This window comes from Rana temporaria, chromosome 12, assembly GCF_905171775.1.
Source record: "Rana temporaria chromosome 12, aRanTem1.1, whole genome shotgun sequence".
In the NCBI taxonomy this organism is placed as follows: domain Eukaryota; kingdom Metazoa; phylum Chordata; class Amphibia; order Anura; family Ranidae; genus Rana; species Rana temporaria.
In genome coordinates this window covers 7,888,028-7,909,670 of record NC_053500.1, presented here as the reverse complement: position 1 = coordinate 7,909,670, position 21,643 = coordinate 7,888,028, and the positions used below count along the sequence as shown (strand labels likewise).

General features: G+C 43.8%; 1 protein-coding gene across 1 annotated transcript in view; it reads left to right on the top strand.

The window, feature by feature from the left end:
* LOC120918287 (protein diaphanous homolog 1-like) overlaps positions 1-10,888 on the top strand; it is a 29,013-nt gene extending 18,125 nt beyond the window's left edge. Inside the window, exons 4-6 of the mRNA XM_040329800.1 lie at positions 475-578; positions 7,692-7,775; positions 10,281-10,888. Coding sequence (XP_040185734.1) covers positions 475-578; positions 7,692-7,775; positions 10,281-10,394 — 302 coding nt within the window. The 3' untranslated portion in view covers positions 10,395-10,888. The remainder of the gene's footprint in view (positions 1-474; positions 579-7,691; positions 7,776-10,280) is intronic.
* The last annotated feature ends 10,755 nt before the right edge of the window (positions 10,889-21,643 follow it).

Here is a 21,643-nt window from a genome sequence, read left to right as displayed (position 1 = left end):
TGGCACAGAGAGGGGCAAGTGATGACACAATGAGAGGCAAGTGATGACACAATGAGAGGCAGGTGAGGGGCAAGTGATGGTACAGTGAGGGGCAAGTGATGGCAATGTGGGGGCATGTAATGTAATGGCACAGTGAGATTTGAAAAAAGCCTGTTTCTGTCAGTGGTTCTGGCTACCCCTCAGCTTCCAGAAGACTAGTAAGAAGGGGGTAGTCTTATACAGTGAGTATATCCCAAAATCAAAATTTTTCCTGGAAAATTAGGGGGTCGTCTTATACGCCGAGTCGTCTTATACGCCGGAAAATCCGGTAATAATAAACCGCGTACACTGAGTCGTATGTCTTGTTATAACAGAGGGGATGCCGGTAATTGAGAACACTGACTTAACAACCACTTTATTTCAGTACATCTATCTTCTGCATTGTCAAATAAATTCTTTTTTTTTATTATTTATTTTTCTCCCTTTGCTTCGCAGTTTTATCCCAGCAGTTGGAGACGGTATATCAGTACCGGAAGTCATTTAAGGCCAAACACAACAAAGCTTCAGCGAGCGAGGAACGATTTTTAAAAGACCTGAAGGTATTGCCGTGCAGAATAGTCAGTTATTTTACAAGAGCTTACTAACGACACGCTAATAAAGTTTTTAAAATAAATTCTTTCTGTTTTAATTGCATACCCGTGCTTCTCGATAACGCGCAGGCAGATCATGGCTGCTGGGAGGGACTGGCAGGGTGCTGTACGTAGCCTCCTAAAAAACAACACAGCACCCTAGTACAGAAAATAGAGTATATGAAGGGCGCCAATCCAACAAACAAATATTTATTAATCTCGGCCACTGTCCCTTTAAATGCTCCCTATGTTTCCTCTGGGTATATATGAGGGTTTACAACCACTTTAATATATGAAAAAAAGGATTCCCAAAGCACTATGGTATTGTCACTTTCCAGTGTTAGTAACATTACTCTTTGGGCCTGATCCACAAAAGGGATACGCCGGCGTATCTACTGATACGCCGTCGTATGCCTGTTTCTATCTATGCGACTGATTCACAGAATCAGTTACGCATAGATATTCCTAAGATCCGGCAGGTGTAATAGTTTTACACTGTCGGATCTTAGGATGCAGTACCGCGGCCGCCGCTGGGGGCATTTCTCGTCGAAATGCCGCTTCGGGTATGCAAATTAGCACTTACGGAGATCCACGGAGCGGTTTCCCTTCGTGAAGTCTCCGTAAGTTGTTAGTTTGCAAATGCAAAATTAGGGCTACTTTTACAAAGTGTAAAGTTAGTACACCATGTAATAGTAGACCCTTCTTTCCTGCGATGCTGTCAAATTTTTTTTTTACATTTTTTTTTCCCGCCGCATCTCTTTTTTTTTCCCGACGCAACTTTTTTTACCCAGCGCGATTCACAAAACTCGGCGTAATGTAACTTCGCGCAAAGCACGTCGGGAAAATCTCGTTGGGAGCATGCGCAGTACGTCCGGCGCGGGAGCGCGCCTAATTTAAATGGGACTCGCCCCATTAGATTGGGCACGCCTTGCGCCGGACACATTTAAGTTACACAGCCGAAAATTTCTAGGTAAGTGTTTTGTGGATCGGGCACTTAGGTAGAGATTTTGCGGCGGTGTATCTTAAATAGGAAGATTTAAGTTAAGCCCGCTGGCTGTGGATCTGGCCCTTTGTTTTTTAAGTTTTGTGCCTATTTTTTTTTCTCTTCTTTATACAATCTTAGTTTTATCAATAACATTTATTATATGAAAAAGGATTCCCAAAGTACTATGGTATTGTCACTTTCCAGTGTTTTTGAGTTTTCCCTCTTTTCTCTTTCTGTCTTTCTCCTGCCCTTTCTATACAGTCTTTTAGTTCTTCTCTCTTTCTCTTTGTCATGGTAATGCAATAAAGTCTGGCAGCTTACCTGTCTCATGTGTCCATTAGAGGCCTGACCCTCTTTCTGTCTGTCTTTTATCACCTTCCTCACTGTATGGCCCCACCCAGGCCATCCCAGGAAGTCTATATTAACTGTTGCACTACAGGTCTGCAGTGCTGTTTAACCTTTGTTTGTAGCTTGTTCCTGTCTGCAGTGTGTTACGTTTACCTTCCTGTGTACCGACCTTGGCTCGACTCTGACTTCTCCTGTTTGCCGGTTTCCCTGACCCTTGGCCTGTTCCTTGTTTACCCTTGTCTGCCTGTTGCCCCGACCTCGGCTTACCCATCACTATCGCTTGTCCTGGTTGCTGCTTCCCCCCTCTCCCTGCGGAGCGTGACCCTGGGGACCCCAGGGGTTGCGACCTGGATCCAGCTGCGGCGAAGGCCATCCTCACCACCAGAGGCTCTGGTGAACACAAAGCTGGGTCTTGGACTCCGCGCCTTGGGGAATCTTGGGCTCACGCTTCCCCTCTGATCGCAGCAGTCGGCCATAGGATTCACTACCCTGTGGTGCATCCCTGACCCCAACGGGGTGCACTTGTCACCTGGCCACAGGTGACCTGACACTCTTGTTATTGTTATATCATCTTAGTTTTACAAATATTGAATATATGAACAAGGATTCCCAAAGCACTATGGCCACTTTCCACTGTTAATAACATTCCCTATTTTGTTTTCTAAGGTTTTGTGCCTATTTTGTCTATCTTTCTCTTTAGACAATGTTAGTTTTACCAATAAATATTTCATATATGAAAAAGGATTCCCAAAGCACTATGGTATTGTCACTTTCCAGTGTTAATATCATTCCTCTTTATTTTTAAGTTTTGTGCCCATTTTTTACCTCTTCTTTATGCAAACTTAGTTTTATCAATAATATTTATTATATGAGAAAGGATTCCCAAAGCACTATGGTATTGTCACTTTCCAGTGTTGGTAACATTCCTCTTTGTTTTTTGAGTTTTGTGCCTATTTTTTTTCCTCTTCTTTATACAAACTTAGTTTTATCAATAATATTTATTATATGAAAAAGAATTCCATAAGCACTCTGGTATTGTCACTTTTCAGTGTTTTTGAGTTTTGTCTCCTTTCCATTTCTCTTGCCCTTTCTATACAATCTTTTAATTTTTCTCTCTTTCTCTTGTTATCTTTATATCATCTTAGTTTTACAAATATTGAATATATGATTCCCAAAGCACTATGGCATATGGCCACTTTCCACTGTTAGTAACATTCTCCTTTGTTTTCTAAGGTTTTGTGCCTATTTTGTCTTTATTTCTTCTCTTTATACAGTTTTAGTTTTACCAATAAATATTTTATATATGAAAAAGTATTCCCAAAGCACTATGGCATATGGCCACGTTCCAGTATTAGTAACATTCCCCTTTGTGTTTTTGAGTTTTGTCTCCTTTCCATGTTTATCTTGCCTTTTCTATACAATCTTTCAATTTTTCTCTCTTTTTCTTGTTATCTTTATATCAGCTTAGTTTTACAAATATTGAATATATGAACAAGGATTCCCAAAGCACTACGGCATATGGCCACTTTCCACTGATAGTAACATTCCCCTTTTGTTTTCTAAGGTTTTGTTCCTATTTTCTTTCTTTCGCTTTATACAATGTTAGTTTTACCAATTAATATTTAATATATGAAAAAGGTTTTCCAAAGCACTGTGGCATATGGCCACTTTCCACTGTTAGGCACAAAACCTTAGAAAACAAAGGGAGATGTTACTAACAGTGGAAAGTGACCATATGCCATAGTGCTTTGAGAATCCTTTTATACATATGAAATATTTATTGGTAAAACTAACATTGTATAAAGAGAAAGAAAGGACAAAATAGGCACAAAACCTTAGAAAACAAAGGGAACTTTTACTATTTTGTCTTTCTTTCTCTTTATACAATGTTAGTTTTACCACTAAATATTTCATATATGAAAAAGGATTCCCAAAGCACTACTGCATATGGCCACTTTCCACTGTTAAGCACAAATCCTTAGAAAACCAAAGGGAAATGTTACTAACAGTGGAAATTGGCCATATGCCACAGTGCTTTGAGAATCTTTTTATACATAAGAAATATTTTTTGGTAAAACTAACTTTGTAAAAAAAGAAAAAAAAAGGACAAAATAAGCATAACACCTTAGAAAAAAGGGGAATGTTACTAACAGTGGAAAGTGGCCATATGCCATAGTGCTTTGGGAATCCTTTTTCACATATGAAATATTTATTGGTAAAACATTGTATAAAGAGAAGGAAAAACAAAATAGGCACAAAACCCTAGAAAACAAAGGGAAATGTTACTATTTTGTCTTTCTTTCTCTTTATACAATGTTAGTTTTAACAATAAATATTTCATATATGAAAAAGGTTTCCCAAAGCACTACAGCATATGGCCACGTTTCACTGTTAGTAACATTACCCTTTGTTTCCTAAGGTTTTGTGCCTATTTTGTCTTTCTTTCTCTTTTTTTACAATTTTAGTTTTACCAAAAAAAAAAAATTCATATGCATAAAAGGATTCTCAAAGCACTGTGGCATATGGCCAATTTCCACTGTTCGTAACATTTCCCTTTGTTTTCTAAGGTTTTGTGCCTAACAGTGGAAATTGGCCATATGCCACAGTGTTTGAGAATCCTTTTATACATGGGAATTTTTTTTTTTTGTAAAACTAACATTGTAAAAAAAGAAAAAGACAAAATAGGCACAAAACCTTAGAAAAGAAGAGACATTTTACTATTTTGTCTTTGTCTTTCTTTCTCTTTATACAATGTTAGATTTACCAATAAATATTTTATATATGAAAAAGGATTCCCAAAGCACTACGACAGATGGCGACTTTCTACAGTTTTGTGCTGATTTTGTTTTTCTTTCTCTTCTTTATAAAATCTTAGGGCCAGATTCTTAAAAGGCTTACGACGGCGCAACGCCATTTGCGCCGTCGTAAGTCCTAATCTGGCCTGGCCTATCTATGCGACTGATTCTTAGAATCAGTTACGCATAGATATCCCTTAGATCTGACAGGCGTAAGGCTCTTACGCTGTCAGATCTTAAATGCAATTTTTTTTCCCGCCGCTAGGTGTCGCCTCGTCGTTTTCCCTGTGGTCTATGCAAATTAGCTTTTTACGACGATTCCCGAACATACGCGTGGACGATGCAGTGAATTTACGACGTTTCCGTAAGCGTAAACTTGCCCCTGCTATATGAGGGGCAAGTTTACGTAGGTCTGTCGTATGCCATGTTAAGTATGGCGTCGGGTCAGCGTCGTCTTTTTCCGTTGTTTACGTCGTTTTCGCAAGTCGTTCGCGAATACGACTTTACGTCAATGACGCTCACGTCGGCGTCATTGACGTTTTCCGTCGTGAGCTGGAGCATGCGCACTGGGCTATTTTTATGCCAGGCGCATGCGCAGTTCGATCGTCGCGGTGGCGCGCTTAATTTAAATACAAGCCGCCCCCTTTGAATTACGCGGCCTTACGCCGGCCCATTTTCACAACGCCGCCGCAAATTACAGAGCAAGTGCTTGGAGAATACGGCACTTGCTCCAGTAATTTGCGGCGTAGTGTAAATGGCTTACGCTACGCCGCCGCAGATTATACAAGAATCTGGCCCTTAGTTTTACCAAAAAATATATTTTATATGTGAAAAATGATTCCCAAAGCACTATGGCTTTGCCACTTTTTAGAATTAGTAACATTCCCCTTTTGTTTTCTAAGGTTTTGTATTTGCTTTTGTCTTTTTATTTTTATTTTTTTATTTCTCTCCCTCTATACAACCTTTTATTGTTTTCAATTAAAAAAAAAAAAAAAAAAAAAAAAGAATCGTCCAAAACAAAACTGGTGTTCAGATTTGAATATTATCTCATAACCGGAAAAAGAAAAAATGTACCCAGATTTTTATTTAAACTTACTCAAAAGTTTTGTTGTTGAACTTTTTCTTTAACCTCAGTTGTTCAAAAAAAAAAATTCTGTGCTTGCGATTTTTGTTCCTGGCTGTCTTTTAGAATGTTACTTTTATTAATCACAGTTAATGACATTGGAACGCGAGTGCTGAAACATTTTAACAGGTTTGCTTCGGAGAGTTTGACAGCTGTTATTTTATTTTATTTTTTTTGTGAAATTCTCTTTAACATATGCAAACACTTTTTTTTTTTTTTCCGAAAAGAATTTTACAGTTAAAGTTGTTGAGATCAATTTGTCAAAAGGTGTACACTGGCAGTAATATAAAAAAGAAAAGAAAAAGAAAAACATTTTATTTTTCTTGCTTTAACAAATGCTACTTTGACATTTTAATAGCGAGACAAATACAAAAGTTCGGAAGGGGATTTGGTTTAACAATGTATTGGCTTTTTTTTTTTTTTTTTTACATTTTGGACAAAGTAGAAGTGGGTTAGCATCTCTGCCAAGAATGTATTGCTTCTTGTGTTCTCTTTTTGTGGGGAAGTATTGGAAGAACGAGAGCACCACATCATTTTCTTTAGCCACCTCCTTTTGTATATTAATGCGGAACCCAAATTGCGTGTATACAGAATTCCACTCAGTAATAAATAATAAATCAACTTTAATGGCATCCCAGTCTTAGTCCGTAGGGTTCAATATTGAGTTGGCCCCGCCCTTTGCAGCCATAACACCTTCAACTCTTCTGGGAAGACCGTCCACAAGGTTTAGGAGTGTGTCTATGGGAATGTTCGACCATTCTTCCAGAAGAGCATTTGTGATGTTGGCCCACAAAGGGTGGTACTTAACGGAAGTGGTGTCTTTTCACGTTGGGTGTCCCCTTGGGTCTCTCTCTGAAAGCCTTTGGTGATCAACGGTGGGAAGTAGATAATATAACAGCTAGGGTTGTCCCGATACCGATACTAGTACCAATACCGAGCATTTGCGTGAGTACTCGCGCAAATGCTCCCGATGCTTCACCGATACTATTTTTTTTTCGGAGAGCGGGTGGAGAGGAGGCGGAAAGCGGGTGGAGAGGGGGCGGAGAGTGGGCGGAGAGAGCTGCTGCTGCTGTCTAGTCCCCAAAGAGAAAGCCAAGCCCCCCCCCTGCCGCCATCTAGTTGATCAGCGCGGGGAACATTACAGCTTTCATTTGAATGGCTGTGTGTTCCCTGCCGCGCCTCGTCATACATAGCCCCTCCCCCTTGTCCGGGCACTTTGATAGACAGATCACCCATGGATGGGTGATCTGTCTATCAAAGTGCCTGGACAAGGGGGAGGGGTTATATATGACGAGGCGTGGCGGGAAACACACAGCTATTCAAATGAAAGCTGTAATGCTCCCCGCGCTGATCAACTAGGCGGCAGCGACGGCGGTGGGTTGGGGGGGGCTTTCTCTTTGGGGACAAGGCTGCATTTGGGGACAAGGCTGCATTTGGGGGCTTGGCTTTCTCTTTGGGGACAAGGCTGCATTTAGAAAAATGATTCCCAAAGCACTATGGCATTGCCACGTTCCAGTGATATTTCCCTTTGTTTTTTGTTTTGTGTTAATTTTTTCTCTCAAAGTTTTAGTCTCTTTATACCATCTTCCTTTTACTATTTTTTTTTACTTTATTTTTTAATATATGAAAAAATAATATCAAAAGGTGCTATGCCACCTTCCAGCGTTAGTAAGAATCATCTTTTGTTTTCTATAGTTTTGTTACTGTTTTTGTCATTTTGTCTTACGCTCTTTATACAATCTTAGCTTTTCAAAAAAAAAATATTCAATATACGAAAAAGGATTCCCAGAGCACCACAGCAGTGTTAGTAATATTTCCATTTGTTACCTCAGGATGTTGTTGAAAACTACAAAATTCAGCAAGCTGAGCTCGTAAAGAAGGCCAGTGAGATGAAGAAACTTTATGCTGAGGTTTTGGTAAATATCATACGATTCTTTATTTTATTATGGGTAGATTCAGGTAGGGGCGCGCAAAACTAGGTCGGCGTAGCCTAGCGTGTTTACACTACGCCGCCTTAAGTAAGAGAGGCAAGTACATGATTCACAAAGTACTTGCCTCCTTACTTAGGGCGGCGTAGTGTAAATGCGGCGGGCGTAAGGGCGCCTAATTCAAATGGGTTGGGGGGGGGCGTGTTTAATGGTAATGAGGCTTGACCTCACGTTTTTTACGTTTTTTTGTCACTGCGCATGCGCCGGGCGACTACATTTCCCAGTGTGCATTGCGGTTACGTACGTCAGCACGGGCCTATCGATTTAGACGTAGACGTAAATGACGTAAATCCCGATTCGCAGACGGTGGCCATACTTTAACATTGTTATTCCACCTAATAGGTGGAATAACTTTAGGCCTCCTAAGGCCTTATGGAAACTGCGTAAAACGACTGCGGCAGCCGGGCGTACATTCGTGAATCGGCGTACAAACTCGTTTACATAATCTACGCTGACCGCAATGGAAGCGCCACCTAGCGGCCATCCGAAAAATTGCAATCTAAGATAGGACCGCTGACACCGGTAATCACCCGCCTCCGCAAAGCTCCGCAAAATCGGACGGAAGAAAATCCTATTTTTCTTCCGTCTGGCGGATCGGATCGGGTGAACACGGACATGCGGTCCGTGCTCATCCGATCCCCCCATAGGGGAGAGCAGAGAAAAGACAGGGCGGTCCCCTGCACAGTGTGCGGGGACCGCCCTGTCAGCCGACGGCTTAGCTGGATTTTACGGAGGATCCCCGCTGAGCTGACGGACACACGGAGGCGGATCATTACTGATCTGCCCCGTGTGAAAGGGGCCTAAAGGATTTCTTGATTCAACAGGTCTGGCAGTAATCAGGCCTAGGTGTGGCAAGTGAACGTTAACTCAGCTTTCCAAAAAAATAAATAAAATCACAGTGCATTCCTGATTTAGCAAAGGAGGGGGGGGGGCAATTACTTTTTCACCTAGGGCCAGGCAGCTTTTCCCTTAATAAATTAAATCATCATTTAAAAACTGGATTTTGTATCTGCATCATTTAAGTGCAACAAATATGCAAAAAAATCTGGAAAATACTTTTTCACAGCACTGTATGATATAGCTAGGAGCTAGGTCCATTTTATTAGCTTTAAAAAAAACAAACAAACATGCAGGGCCCTTCTTTAAGTCATTTTGAAATACACTATATTGCACCTGCCTTTACACGCACATGAACTTTACTGGCATCCCAGTCTTAGTCCGTAGGGTTCAGTATTGCGTTGAAGTTGAAGCTGTTATAGCTGCAAAGGGTGGGCCACACCCTTTGCAGCTATAACAGCTTCAACTCTTCTGGGAAGGCCGCCCACAAGGTTTAGGAGTGTGTCTATGGGAATGTTTGACCATTCTTCCTGAAGAGCATTTGTGAGGTCAGGCACTGATGTTGGAGGAGAAGACCTGGCTCAAAGTCTCTGCACTATTTCATCCCAAAGGTGTTCAATCGGGTTGAGGTCAGGACTGCAGACCAGTCAAGTTCCTCCACCCCAAACTCGCTCATCCATGTCTTTATAGACCTTGCTTTGTGCTCTGGTGTGCAGTCATGTTGGAACAGGAAGGGGCCGTCCCCAAACTGTTCCCACAAAGTCGGGAGCATGAAATTGTCCAAAATGTCTTGGTATGCCGACACCTAAAGAGTTCCCTTCACGGGAACTAAGGGGCCAACCCAACCCCTGAAAAACAACCCCCCACTACAATCCGCCCTTCACCAAATGATTTGGACCAGTGCACAAAGCAAGGTCCATAAAGACATGGATGAGCGAGTTTGGGGTGGAGGAACTTGACTGGCCTACACCTCAACCCGATAGAACACCTTTGGGATGAATTAAAGAGGAGACTGCCAGCCAGGCTTTCTCGTCCACATCAGTGCTCTTCTGGAAGAATGGTCAAACATTCTCATAGACACACTCCTAAACGTTGTGGACGGCCTTCCCAGAAGAGTGGAAGCTGTTATAGCTGCAAAGGGTGGGGCCAACCCAATATTGAACCCTACGGACTAAAACTGGGTTGCCATTAAAGTTCAAGTGCGTGTAAAGGCAGGCGTCCCAATACTTTTGGTAATATAGTGTACGTCAACCTACCCCTGTCCATTACCTTTCATATTATGCATTAAGTGTTCCCAAAATGACTGTCGGTCTTCCTCAGCGTTCCTATCACACAGAAAGGGAAACGTTTTTGGCAGCTTGCCTCTTCACAGTTGGGACGTTGGCTGTCAATTGAAAGCAGAATTGAATAAATTGCGCCCTGTAAATTGCCCGCCACGTCATTTTACTGAGCAGAGAAGCCAGTCGGCAGACATTTAAGAAACAATCCAAAAACCCATCACTGTCGGAGTTCAGTGTCAGGGCTGGCACGTTTATTTTTTGATGTCCTTCCCAAATTGGAGCGTCATTACTTTCTTGTTATGTTTATGCCCTACAGCAAAAGTTCGGGGAAGCCGAAGACCAGGATTCGCAGGAGCTCTTTGGCTGGATCGGTACCTTCATAAAAGAATTTCAGAGCGCCTACGCGGACATCAGGCCTCCGCAAAGATGACAGTTCTCTAAATTGCCTCAGACGGAAAACAATATCCTTCTTCTGTCTGCTGCGTTTTTTTTCCTTTTTACTTACACTCAATTGTTCAGGACTAAGCGTGACGCCAATCCAACATATGTACATTCACTTTCTCGTCTTTCAGCATTTTTTTTTTTTACCAAGAACTGGACTTTAGAAGCAAAAACTGTTGGAAAAGGAAGGAAGTCCGTGGCGTAAAAACTGAAGATTAAGCCTTAAAATCCTTTTGTGGTTTTCCAGTCCGGGACAGGGTCAGGATAAAGGAAGGGGGCAGAAGGGGAAGCCGCCCTGGGCATACTGGTGGGGTGGTGTCACCATATGGCAAGCTTCAATGCACATTCTCTATGGATCAGTGGTACCCAACCAGCAGACCAGCAGGTACTGCTCCAACACTTACACCCCATCCACCAACCGCTGATGGGAAAAACACACCTTGCTTGTGCAACCACCTCCCAGCTGTTAGAAAGCAAGTGATTGGCCACACATGTGCAGTGCACATTCCATGGGCATCTGGATCAAGGGGGCAGAAAGAGGGCACTGTCAGAAACCATGAATCATACCGAGACAGAAGTACAGTTAAACCACACTTGTTTAATAACAATAATAATAAAAAGGTAAACAGAGTAAGTGCAGTCAAAATATAGCCAGAGTTTAGGAACCGGATCGGATCGTCAGCCAAGCCAAATGTGAGAGAGCCAGAGATATAAGTAGTAGAACGGCAAGCATGATCAGGAGCCAGAAGGGATGTCAGCAGAGCAAAGTCTCTGTGATGTTGACCAAGGCGAAGGCAGAGAGCAACTAAATTGGAAGGCTTAAGTAGGCAGGACTGTTAAGCAGGATCATCAACAAGTGAGTCACTGTGGAGAGATAGGAGCTGGTAATTAACAGACAGCCGAGCAACCAGCTCAGAGAAGGGAGGGCTGAGCCCTGACAGGCACAGGGTGGTAAGCCCATTTTACTTTATTGGTGCTGTGACTGGCCGGAGCAGCGATGACGTCACTCCAACACATTGCGGGTGGGAGCTGTCAGGGACGGCATGGTCCCATTCATTAACGGCACGCTCAGTGCGCATGCGCCGTACACATCAGTGCAGTCTTTTCTGAAAATATCTCCTTAACCGTGTAGGCCAAGTGGTCTGTAAGGGTTTACAAACACTTTGAGAAGAAAATTCATGAGTGGACCAAGGTTCACCTAAAACAAGATATGAAAAGAAGGTTTCCTAAGGAATCAGGCAGGCAGAGAGCTGTCCTGCATCTCAGGTGGCATAGCGACAAGAGACACAGCAGAGGTTCCGGGTTTGGGTCTGGATCCTGCTAATTGAGTTAGGAATAATTAAAGGCATTGTTGGACTATTTCACCTTTTGGTTTGTCACCCATTATTTATATGGGATAAATTGCTGCCAGGTAGCCATCGAGGGAGACCTGTTGATTTGAGACCCGTATTCAGGGCCGCTGATAGGCCAGTACAGCTGGCCCAGCTGTACCGGGCCCGGCTGGCAGGGGGGCCCGGGCAGCCTCGACAGAACCAATTAATGTTTTAAAAAAAAAAAACTTCCACAGTCATCCGACCAGCTAATACACAAATAGGCCAACAGTCCCCCCACCCCCCCCCCCCCCCCCCGGTTATTACGTTTTTTTTTTTTTTTGGCTCAGTACCTGCCTGCTTGATCCGTACGTAGTCGGCAGCAGGCAGGGACTATTTCCTGTATTTCGGGCGCGGAAGAGTATCACTTCTCTCTCCCGCGCCGGCTCCTCTGCTCTGCTCAGTCTGCAGAATCAAGTCCCGGCCAGCTTGTCCTTCCCTGGCGCCGCGGAGTGATTCTTCTCCCTCCGCGGCGCCAGGGAAGAGAGTGAGAGAAGGCAAAGCAGCGGCCGTTGCAGAAAGGAAAAAAACATTTTTTGTGACACTCCAGGCAGCGAATCCAGGCAGGCAGACAGCACAGCAGCCAGCACTACTACTGCAGTCAAGGAGGAAGTGACTCTGTCCTGTCCAGGAATCAGGATAACAGGTATGAATGTACTTGTTTGGGGGGGGGGGGGGGGGGGGGGGCGGGTCAAGATCTTCTGTCTGCAGGCTCACTCTAATTATTATTTCAGGCCTGGCTACCCCACTGTAGCTGAAAGTACAAGATCACATAGCAGAAACCCTAGAGAACAAGACAGTCTGATCACTGAGTAGTGGTAGCATTTAAAGCAGACGTTCACCCAAAAAATTTATTTTTAACATTACATTCAGCCGAGTTGTCCTAATGACAATCGCCTGTTTTTGTTTTTTTTGTACATAACGTATTTCACCGCCGCTTCCGGGTAGCTCTTCTGCGGGACTGGGCGTATTTATCTGATTGACAGGCTTCTGACCGTCGCATACTACGCGTCACGAGTTGCCGAAAGAAGCCAAACGTCGGTGCGCAGGCGCCGTATAGAGACGCACCGACGTTAGGCTTCTTTCGGCAACTCATGATGCGCTGTATGAGACCGTCGGAAGCCTGTCAATCAGATAGGAACGCCCAGTCCCGCAGAAGACATACCCAGAAGCGGCGGTAAAATACAGTATGTACAAAAAAAAAAAAACAGCCGATTGTCATTAGGACAATTCGGCTGAATGTAATGTTAAAATTTTATTTTTGGGTGAACCCCCACTTTAAGGAAAATGTTTTACTGCAAATACATACCTCCCAACCGTCCCGGATTCCACGGGACCCTCCCGCAATTCCAAGTGTGTCCGGGGGTCCCGCGGACTAGACTAGAGTCCCAGAAAACAGGGCCCCAGGCGCGACCTTTAGGGGGAGACATTCCGTGCCTCCTCCTAATTTTCATTTTCTGTGTCCCCGATCTCACCCGCCATGTTTGGTGCCCTGTGATTGGGCATATGGGGGTCATATGCAGCGTGGGGCTGGCCTGTCTGGGATCGTCTAGAAGTCCCACCTCCGCACATGACCGCTATACGCCCAATCACAGTGCGACGGGAAATACGGACAATGGTGGCGGGAGACAATCACAGTGTGAGCCGCCGGAGCTGCGGTCTTCACCTCCGCCTGTCTCTCTGCTCTGTGTCCCTCGGCGGCAGAGGGGCAGGGCGACTCGGTTCTAAGAGATGGGAGCATGGATGATGGAGGTGCAGTCTTACACCATGGAGCGGGCTGCAGGTGGATGGCGCAGGCGGGGAGTCGGGACAGAGGTAAGGAGGACGGATTTGAACCAAGCTGTGGGGAGGGGGGTGTGTGAGTAGTGCAGGAAGTAGGACGCTTACTGTAGGAGTCAGGGGGGTCAGCGTCTGTGTCAGGTGGGGGTCAGCGTCTGTGTCAGGTGGGGGTCAGCGTCTGTGTCAGGTGGGGGTCAGCGTCTGTGTCAGGTGGGGGTCAGCGTCTGTGTCAGGTGGGGGTCAGCGTCTGTGTCAGGTGGGGACTCAGCGTCTGTGTCAGGTGGGACTCAGCGTCTGTGTCAGGTGGGACTCAGCGTCTGTGTCAGGTGGGACTCAGCGTCTGTGTCAGGTGGGACTCAGCGTCTGTGTCAGGTGGGGGTCTGTGTCAGGTGGGGGTCTGTGTCAGGTGGGGGTCAGTGTCTGTGTCAGGTGGGGGTCAGCGTCTGTGTCAGGTGGGGGTCAGCGTAATGTGAGTAGTGCAGAAAGTAGGAGTCAGGTGGATCAGTGTGTTTGTCAGGGGGTCAGATAGATCACATGTGTTCAAAACATGGAAAGAGTGCAGCGCTATGTGGTTAAAATCATGTGTGAAATAAATGTTATACCTTGAAATCCTCTGTAACTCAAAACATGCAACCTGTAGAATTTTTTAGACCTTGCCTATGGAGATTTTAAAGGGTAAAAGTTTGTTGCCATTCCACAAGCGGGTGCAATTTTTAAGCGTGACATGTGGGGTCAAAATTTACTCGGCGTAACATTATCTTTCACAATATAAAAAAAATTGGGCTAACTTTACTGTTGTCTTGGGTCTGTTCTAATCTGAAAACAGTATTTATTTTGGATAATAAAACTTATAACTGGCTGGAGAAAAATAAATATCACTTGTAGACAAATCTGCACGTTGTTTCAAGGCGGGGTCTGGGGAGGGGCCAAGGGCGGGGCCAGGGGTGTGGCTGAAGGAGGGATCAGGGGTGGAGCTGAAGGGGGCCCCGTCAGGTATGCTGTACGGGGCCCCATGATTTCTATCAGCGGCCCTGCCCGTATTACCATAGCCAGTGAGGTCTCTTGCAAACTTTCTTACATGTGAACAACCATTGAAATCCCATTGCCTCTTAAATGTGTTTATCGACTGTAAATACTAATAGAATATCATTTATATAGCAAAAATACTCACAATCCAAATATTTACTGTCAAACGAATTGTCTTCCACCAGCAATTGTCCATAAAGTGTATTTGTGTGTTTGCAGTTTGGATTGTATGTTGGTGTCCATGGCTTACTGACCCTCCTACAGCTCAGTAGACCACAACGGCACAATATATGGCCAACTAATTACAATTAGTACAGCTGTAGTAAAGATGTTAAAGTGTAAGCTCCTCAGGGGCGGAGCTTGATCTAAATGTTTTAACGTTTACTTTAAAGTTGCTGCAGAATGTCCAAGCTACTGTATATAAAGTATATGTATATAGACGAATTAAGTGGGGAAAATTACTGTGGAGGGGGTTTAGTAGATTGTAAGCTCCTTGGGCCAGATTTGTATACTAAGCTCTAAAGATTAGATTGTCAATCCTGTATAGATACGAAGTGATAACGACATAACTGTCTCGGTATAAAAATAATATGTGTAGATTGTTTGAAAATAAATTGATCGGTTTATTTGAGCTCCTGGAATAATTCTCATGCATAGACTGCTGCAGGACATTATTGTTATTTGGCTCTGGAAAAGATTTCACTTTAATTATTAACATTATGTGATTAGGCAAAAGACAGCGAGTACACCATGCTTGTTTTGGCCGCAGGGTGAACTCAATCCCGGCTTAGTTACATGAGGCAGTTAACTAGGTTGAAATAAAAGACACATGTCCATCAAACACAAACTCTAACAAACTCCAGCAGTGTGGGTACTGAGAAAGGCAACACAAAACCTCTGGCATTAATTTACTCTACAGTAAAATAAAAATAATCTATATTGACCCAACTAGGTGCAAAGGTAATTATTTTTCCTGGAGGGGGTATTCAGCCTTGGGGACAAAGGGGAAAAAAATAGCCATGTGAGTACAAGGGTCAGGAGTATGTAACATACAGACTACAAGGGTCAGGAGTGTGTAATGTACAGACTACAGGGGTCAGGAGTATGTAACATACAGACTACAGGGGTCAGGAGTATGTAACATACAGACTACAAGGGTCAGGAGTGTGTAATGTACAGACTACAGGGGTCAGGAGTATGTAACATACAGACTACAGGGGTCAGGAGTGTATAATGTACAGACTACAGGGGTCGGGAGTATGTAAAAGACCACAGGGGTCAGGAGTGTGTGACGTACAGACTACAAGGCTCAGGAGGATGTAACATACCAACTACAGAAGCCAGGAGTATGTAACGGACAGACTACATGGGTCAGAAGTATGTAACAGACCACAGGAGTCAGGAGTATGTAATGTAAAGACTACAAGTGTCAGGAGTGTGTAACATACAGACTACAGGAGCCAGGAGTATGTAACGGACAGACTACAGAGGTCAGGAGTGTGTGATATACAGAATACAGGGATCAGGAGTGTGTGACATACAGACCACAGGGGTCAGGAGTGTGTGACGTATGGACCACAGGGGTCAGGAGTGTGTAACGTACAGACTACAGGGGTCAGGAGTGTGTAACGTACAGACTACAGGGGTCAGGAGTGTGTGATCTACAGACCACAGGGGTCAGGAGTGTGTAACGTATAGACTACATGGATCAGGAGTGTGTAATGTACAGACTACAGGGATCAGAAGCATGTAACGTACAGACCACAGGGGTCAGGAGTGTGTGACGTACAGACCACAGGGTTCAGGAGTGTGTAATGTACAGACTACAGGGATCAGGAGTGTGTAACGTACAGACTACAGGGATCAGAAGCATGTAACGTACAGACTACAGGGGTCAAGAGTGTGTGACATGCAGACTACAGGGGTCAGGAGTGTGTAATGTACAGACTATAGGAGTGTGTAATGTACAGACTACAGGAGTGTGTAACATACAGACTACAGGAGTCAGGAATATGTAACGTACAGACTATAGGGGTCATGTGTATGTAACGTACAGACTACAGGGATCAGGAGCATGTAACGTACAGACTACAGGGGTCAGGAGCGTGCAACGTACAGACTACAGAGGTCAGGAGTGTGTAACGTACAGACTACAGGGGTCAGGAGTATGCAACGTACAGACTACAGGGGTCAGGAGTGTGTGACGTACAGACTACAGGGATCAGGAGCATGTAACGTACAGACTACAGGGGGTCAGGAGCGTGCAACGTACAGACTACAGAGGTCAGGAGTGTGTAACGTACAGACTACAGGGGTCAGGAGTATGCAACGTACAGACTACAGGGGTCAGGAGTGTGTGACGTACAGCCTACAGGGCTCAGGACTCAGGAGTAACATGTTTTTTTTACATTGTCGGCTCACTTGGGGGGGCATTCGAAAGCATAACTGCTCTTACTGTAGATATTGCTTTGCCACACTAGGGGTCATCTTTCTTTCACAGCTGCTATCCCCTTGTTTCCCGTACAACCTAACAACAAAAAGTTAAATTGACAGTGCCGAACATTTAGTACAGATAGGCTGAGCACTGCTCCACAATGCACAAGGGGATCCTTACAGTGTCCACTGCACAGGCAAGGACAAATGGTGGCAACTGCCATAGAATTATGTACAGCACAGGTATGGGGGCTCATTAGTCTTGCTTCTAAGGTCCCATGAGGCAAGGACGCAAATAGAATAGGGTCAGCAAGGAGGGGCTTCTATTTACTGGTTTAAGGTCCTTCAGGAACCTCAGGGGCCGAGCTTTACCCATGTGTATGCTGCCATAAGATAATCAGGAAAAGTAAAGTCGGGCTTTATTACACATGCGGCACCCTAGAACCACTTTTCAGAGGCGTTTGACCAGTGGTAAGGGGGTGATAGGTCACCTCTTCACTGCCTGCTTTAACCCTATAATTGACATACCACTGCACTGAAACCTTGTGCGTTGCTCATGGTTGCAGGGCAGTTACAGCGCGGTATCATTTACTTGAATGGGTTACTTTGTCAAGTAGTAGTGACTTTGCAGCTTAAGGGGGAGTGGTTGGGGGCCTCAAAAGCTTGGCTCAGCCAAGTGTTTTTAAGGGGCCCCAACACAAGTGTAAACAAGCCCATAACTTGCCAAACTCGGTTTTTCCAGCCTTTTGCATTTTTTTTATTTAGGGATGAGGTAATTTATTATGGCAAATTTGATTTCACCAGAAAATGATATTACTGATGTTGCCTAAGTGCAAACTTTTTTTCTCAATTTAAAATAGTTTGTTTTATTTAATTCAATGTTTTTTTTGTTTTTTTTTTACAATGTGTATTTTATCACCCTGTGCATACTATTTCTTAAAAACAATTATTTTACTTTTCCATTTTGTTTGCAAATATAGCAAACATTTTACCGAATTAAACCTATTCAAAAATATAAATGAAGATTAAAAATACTGGCCCGGATTCAAGAAGCAATTGCGCCTGTGTAACCATAGGTTACACAGCGCAATTGCTTACTTGCCCCGGCGTTCCGAATGCTCCTGATTCAGGAACATCGTAATGCCGACTGCAGCCTAAAATCTGCGTGGCATAAGGCTCTTATGCCACGCATATCTTAGGCTGCATTCTTGCGATGGCCGCTAGGGGGCGCTCCCATTGTGCTCAGTGTATAGTATGCAAATTGCATACCAACACCGATTCACAATGTTGCGCGAGCCCTGCGTACGCAATTTACGTTGTTTCCGTATGGCGTGTTTAGCGTAAGGCTGCCCCTTCTAATAGCAGGGGCAGCCAATGCTAAAGTATACCCGTCGTTCCCGCGTCGCGACGTTCAAATTTTACGTAATATGCGTAAGTGATTCGTGAATGGCGCTGGACGCCATTCACGTTCACTTTGAAGCAAATGACATCCTTGCGACGTCATTTGTCGCAATGCACGTCGGGAAAGTTTCCCGACGGAGCATGCGCTCTACGCTCGGCGCGGGAGCGCGCCTAATTTAAATGATTCCCGCCCCCTACGGGATCATTTTCATTAGGCGCCCTTACGCAGGGCAAGTTTACACAGTGCACACGCAATTTATGGAGCTACTGCTCCGTGAATCGCGGGTAGCGCAGGAAATTTGCGGGGGCGCAGGGCAAAAACGCTGCCCTGCGCCTCCGTAACTAAGGGGCAAATCTACCTAAATCCGGGCCATTGACTTTTTGGAATATTATATTGTAAAAAAGTAAAAATAACAATAACAATTTTTTTTTAATAAAGCAATAACTCAATTAATCAATCAAGAAATACATAAATAAAGTAATAAAGCATTATATATATATATAGCATTTGTTTTATACCTGCAGGCTTCCCACAAATTGAAAAAAAAAAATGCAAATACAATTCAATATAGGAGGAATTAGAGGGCTCTGCTCATTAGAGCTTACAGTCTAAAATGATTACATTATTAAAATCTCAATTGTCTTTTTAAAAAATATAAATGAAGGTTAAAAATACTGACTTCTTATATTGTAAAAATAAGAATAACGAAACATTTAAATAAAGCAAAAAATAAATTAATCAATCAAGAAATAATCTAAATGATTAAATTATTTAAAACATAATTTTATCTTATAAAAAAATATAAATTAAGGTTAAAAATACTGACTTATTATACTGTAAAAAAAAAAAGTAAAACTAAGAATAACAAACATTTTAAATAAAGCAATAACTCAATCAATCAATCAATCAATCAAGAAATAAATACATAAATAAAAAAAATGCTGACTTTGTGGATTAATATGTTGTAAAAGGGAAAAATAAAAAAATGTAAATAAATAAAGCAATCAATCAATAAATAAATAAATAAATAAAAATGCTGATTTTGTGGATTAAAATGTTGTAAAGAGGAAAAATAAAAAAATGTAAATAAATAAAGCAATAAATTAATAAATCAATCTAAAAATAAACACATAAATAAAGTAATAAAGCATTATATTTAAAAAAAAAGGTTCAAATACTTCTAATCAGATCAGCAGACATTTGTTTTTTTATAGCTGCAGGCTTTCCACAAATTGAAAAAAAAATCATATTTTTGTTTCCCTGCATCAACCAGGAAATAGCTTAACAGTATTTCAGTTTATTTTTCTTATTTCCTTCATGAAGTTTTTTTTTTTTTTTTTTCTTTCCCAAATCAGATATAGCGAAAATATATTTTATTTCTAATGATCTTTGCTCTCCGCAGCAAGCAATCTTCTCTGTATCATCCTACTCCCTGATACACTTGAACTGGAGGGGCTGCGAGCGCTAGGTCCTCCGCAGAGCGCCCGGCGAGAACGCAATCCTGCAGATGCCGTATTTCTTAGATTACAGTTCAAAGGGGCAAAATTCCCTGGCAGAGCGAAAGGCAACGTCGAAAGATAAATGGACTCTGATAAATTCTCCTTATTTCTTGATCTCTCGAGTTTTATTACCTCTTTGTGGCCTGTATCTTTTTTGCAATTCGGCTCAACCAGCCATGCTGCCTTCGAGTAGTAGAGCTCTTTTGTAGAGGGGTAAAAAAAATAATAATAATAATAATAATAATAATAATATATACCGTATTTATCGGCGTATAACGCGCACTTTTTTTCCCCTTAAAATCAGGGGAAAATCGTGGGTGCGCGATATACGCCGATCCTGCTGTCTCTGGGCGCCGCCGAAATAGACCGAGCCGAGCCAAGTGTACTGCACACTCGGCTAGGTTCGGCCACGCTCGGCTCCGCCCGCAGGACCGCGAGAGAAGCCGAGAGAAGCCGAGAGGAGCCCGAACAGACAGGAAATCCGGCTCTGTACAGCTCGGCTGAGGCGCCAAACTCAAAAATACACGCCGGGCAAGACAGCAGACGGACACCTCCAAGCAAGTCTGCAGACGGACGCGGGACAAGGCCGCCGATGGACGCGGGACAAGGCCACCGGGAGGAGCCGGGCAAGCAGCAGATGGACACCCACAAGACTGGATGGACTCTGCGCAAGTCCGCAGACGGACGCCAGACAAGGCCGCCAATGGACGCCGGACAAGGCCGCCGAGAGGAGCCGGGCAAGCCACAGATGGACACCTACAAGACTGGATGGACTCTGCGCAAGTCCGCAGACAGACGCCGGACAAGACAGCAGACGGACACCGACAAGGCCGCACCGACGAGCATTCAAAATGTACGTTTTTTTTTCATGTACGTTTTTTTTTCCTTAAAACTTCCCTTAAGCTTGGGGTGTGTGTTATACGCCGGAGCGCGTTATACGCGGATAAATACGGTATATATATTGTACTATATTACCAAAAGTTTTGGGACACCTGCCTTTACACGCACATGAGCTTTAATGGCATCCCAGTCTTAGTCCGTAGGGTTCAATATTGAGTTGGCCCCGCCCTTTTCAGCTATAACACCTTCAACTCTTCTGGGAAGGCCGTCCACAAGGTTTAGGAGGGTGTCTATGGGAATGTTTGACCGTTCTTCCAGAAGAGCATTTGTGAGGTCAGGCACTGATGTTGGACAAGAAAGCCTGGCTCGCAGTCTACGCTCTAATTCATCCCAAAGGTGTTCTATCGGGCTGAGGTCAGGACTCTGTGCAGGCCAGTCAAGTTCCTCCACCCCAAACTCGCTCAGCCATGTCTTTATGGACCTTGCTTTGTGCACTGGTGGGGGGTGGGGGCAGTCATGTTGGAACAGGAAAGGGCCGTCCCCAAACTGTTCCCACAAAGTCGGGAGCATGAAATTGTCCAAAATGTCTTGGTATGCTGACGCCTGAAGAGTTCCCTTTACTGGAACTAAGGGGCCAAGTCCAACCCCTGAAAAACAATCCCCACACCATAATCCCCCCTCCACCAAATGATTTGGACCAGTGCACAAAGCAAGGTCCATAAAGACATGGATGAGCGAGTTTGGGGTGGAGGAACTTGACTGGCCTGCACAGAGTCCTGACCTCAACCCAATAGAACACCTTTGGGATGAATTAGCGTGGAGTCTGCGAGCCAGGCCTTCTCACCCAACATCAGTGCCTGACCTCACAATTGCTCTTCTGGAAGAATGG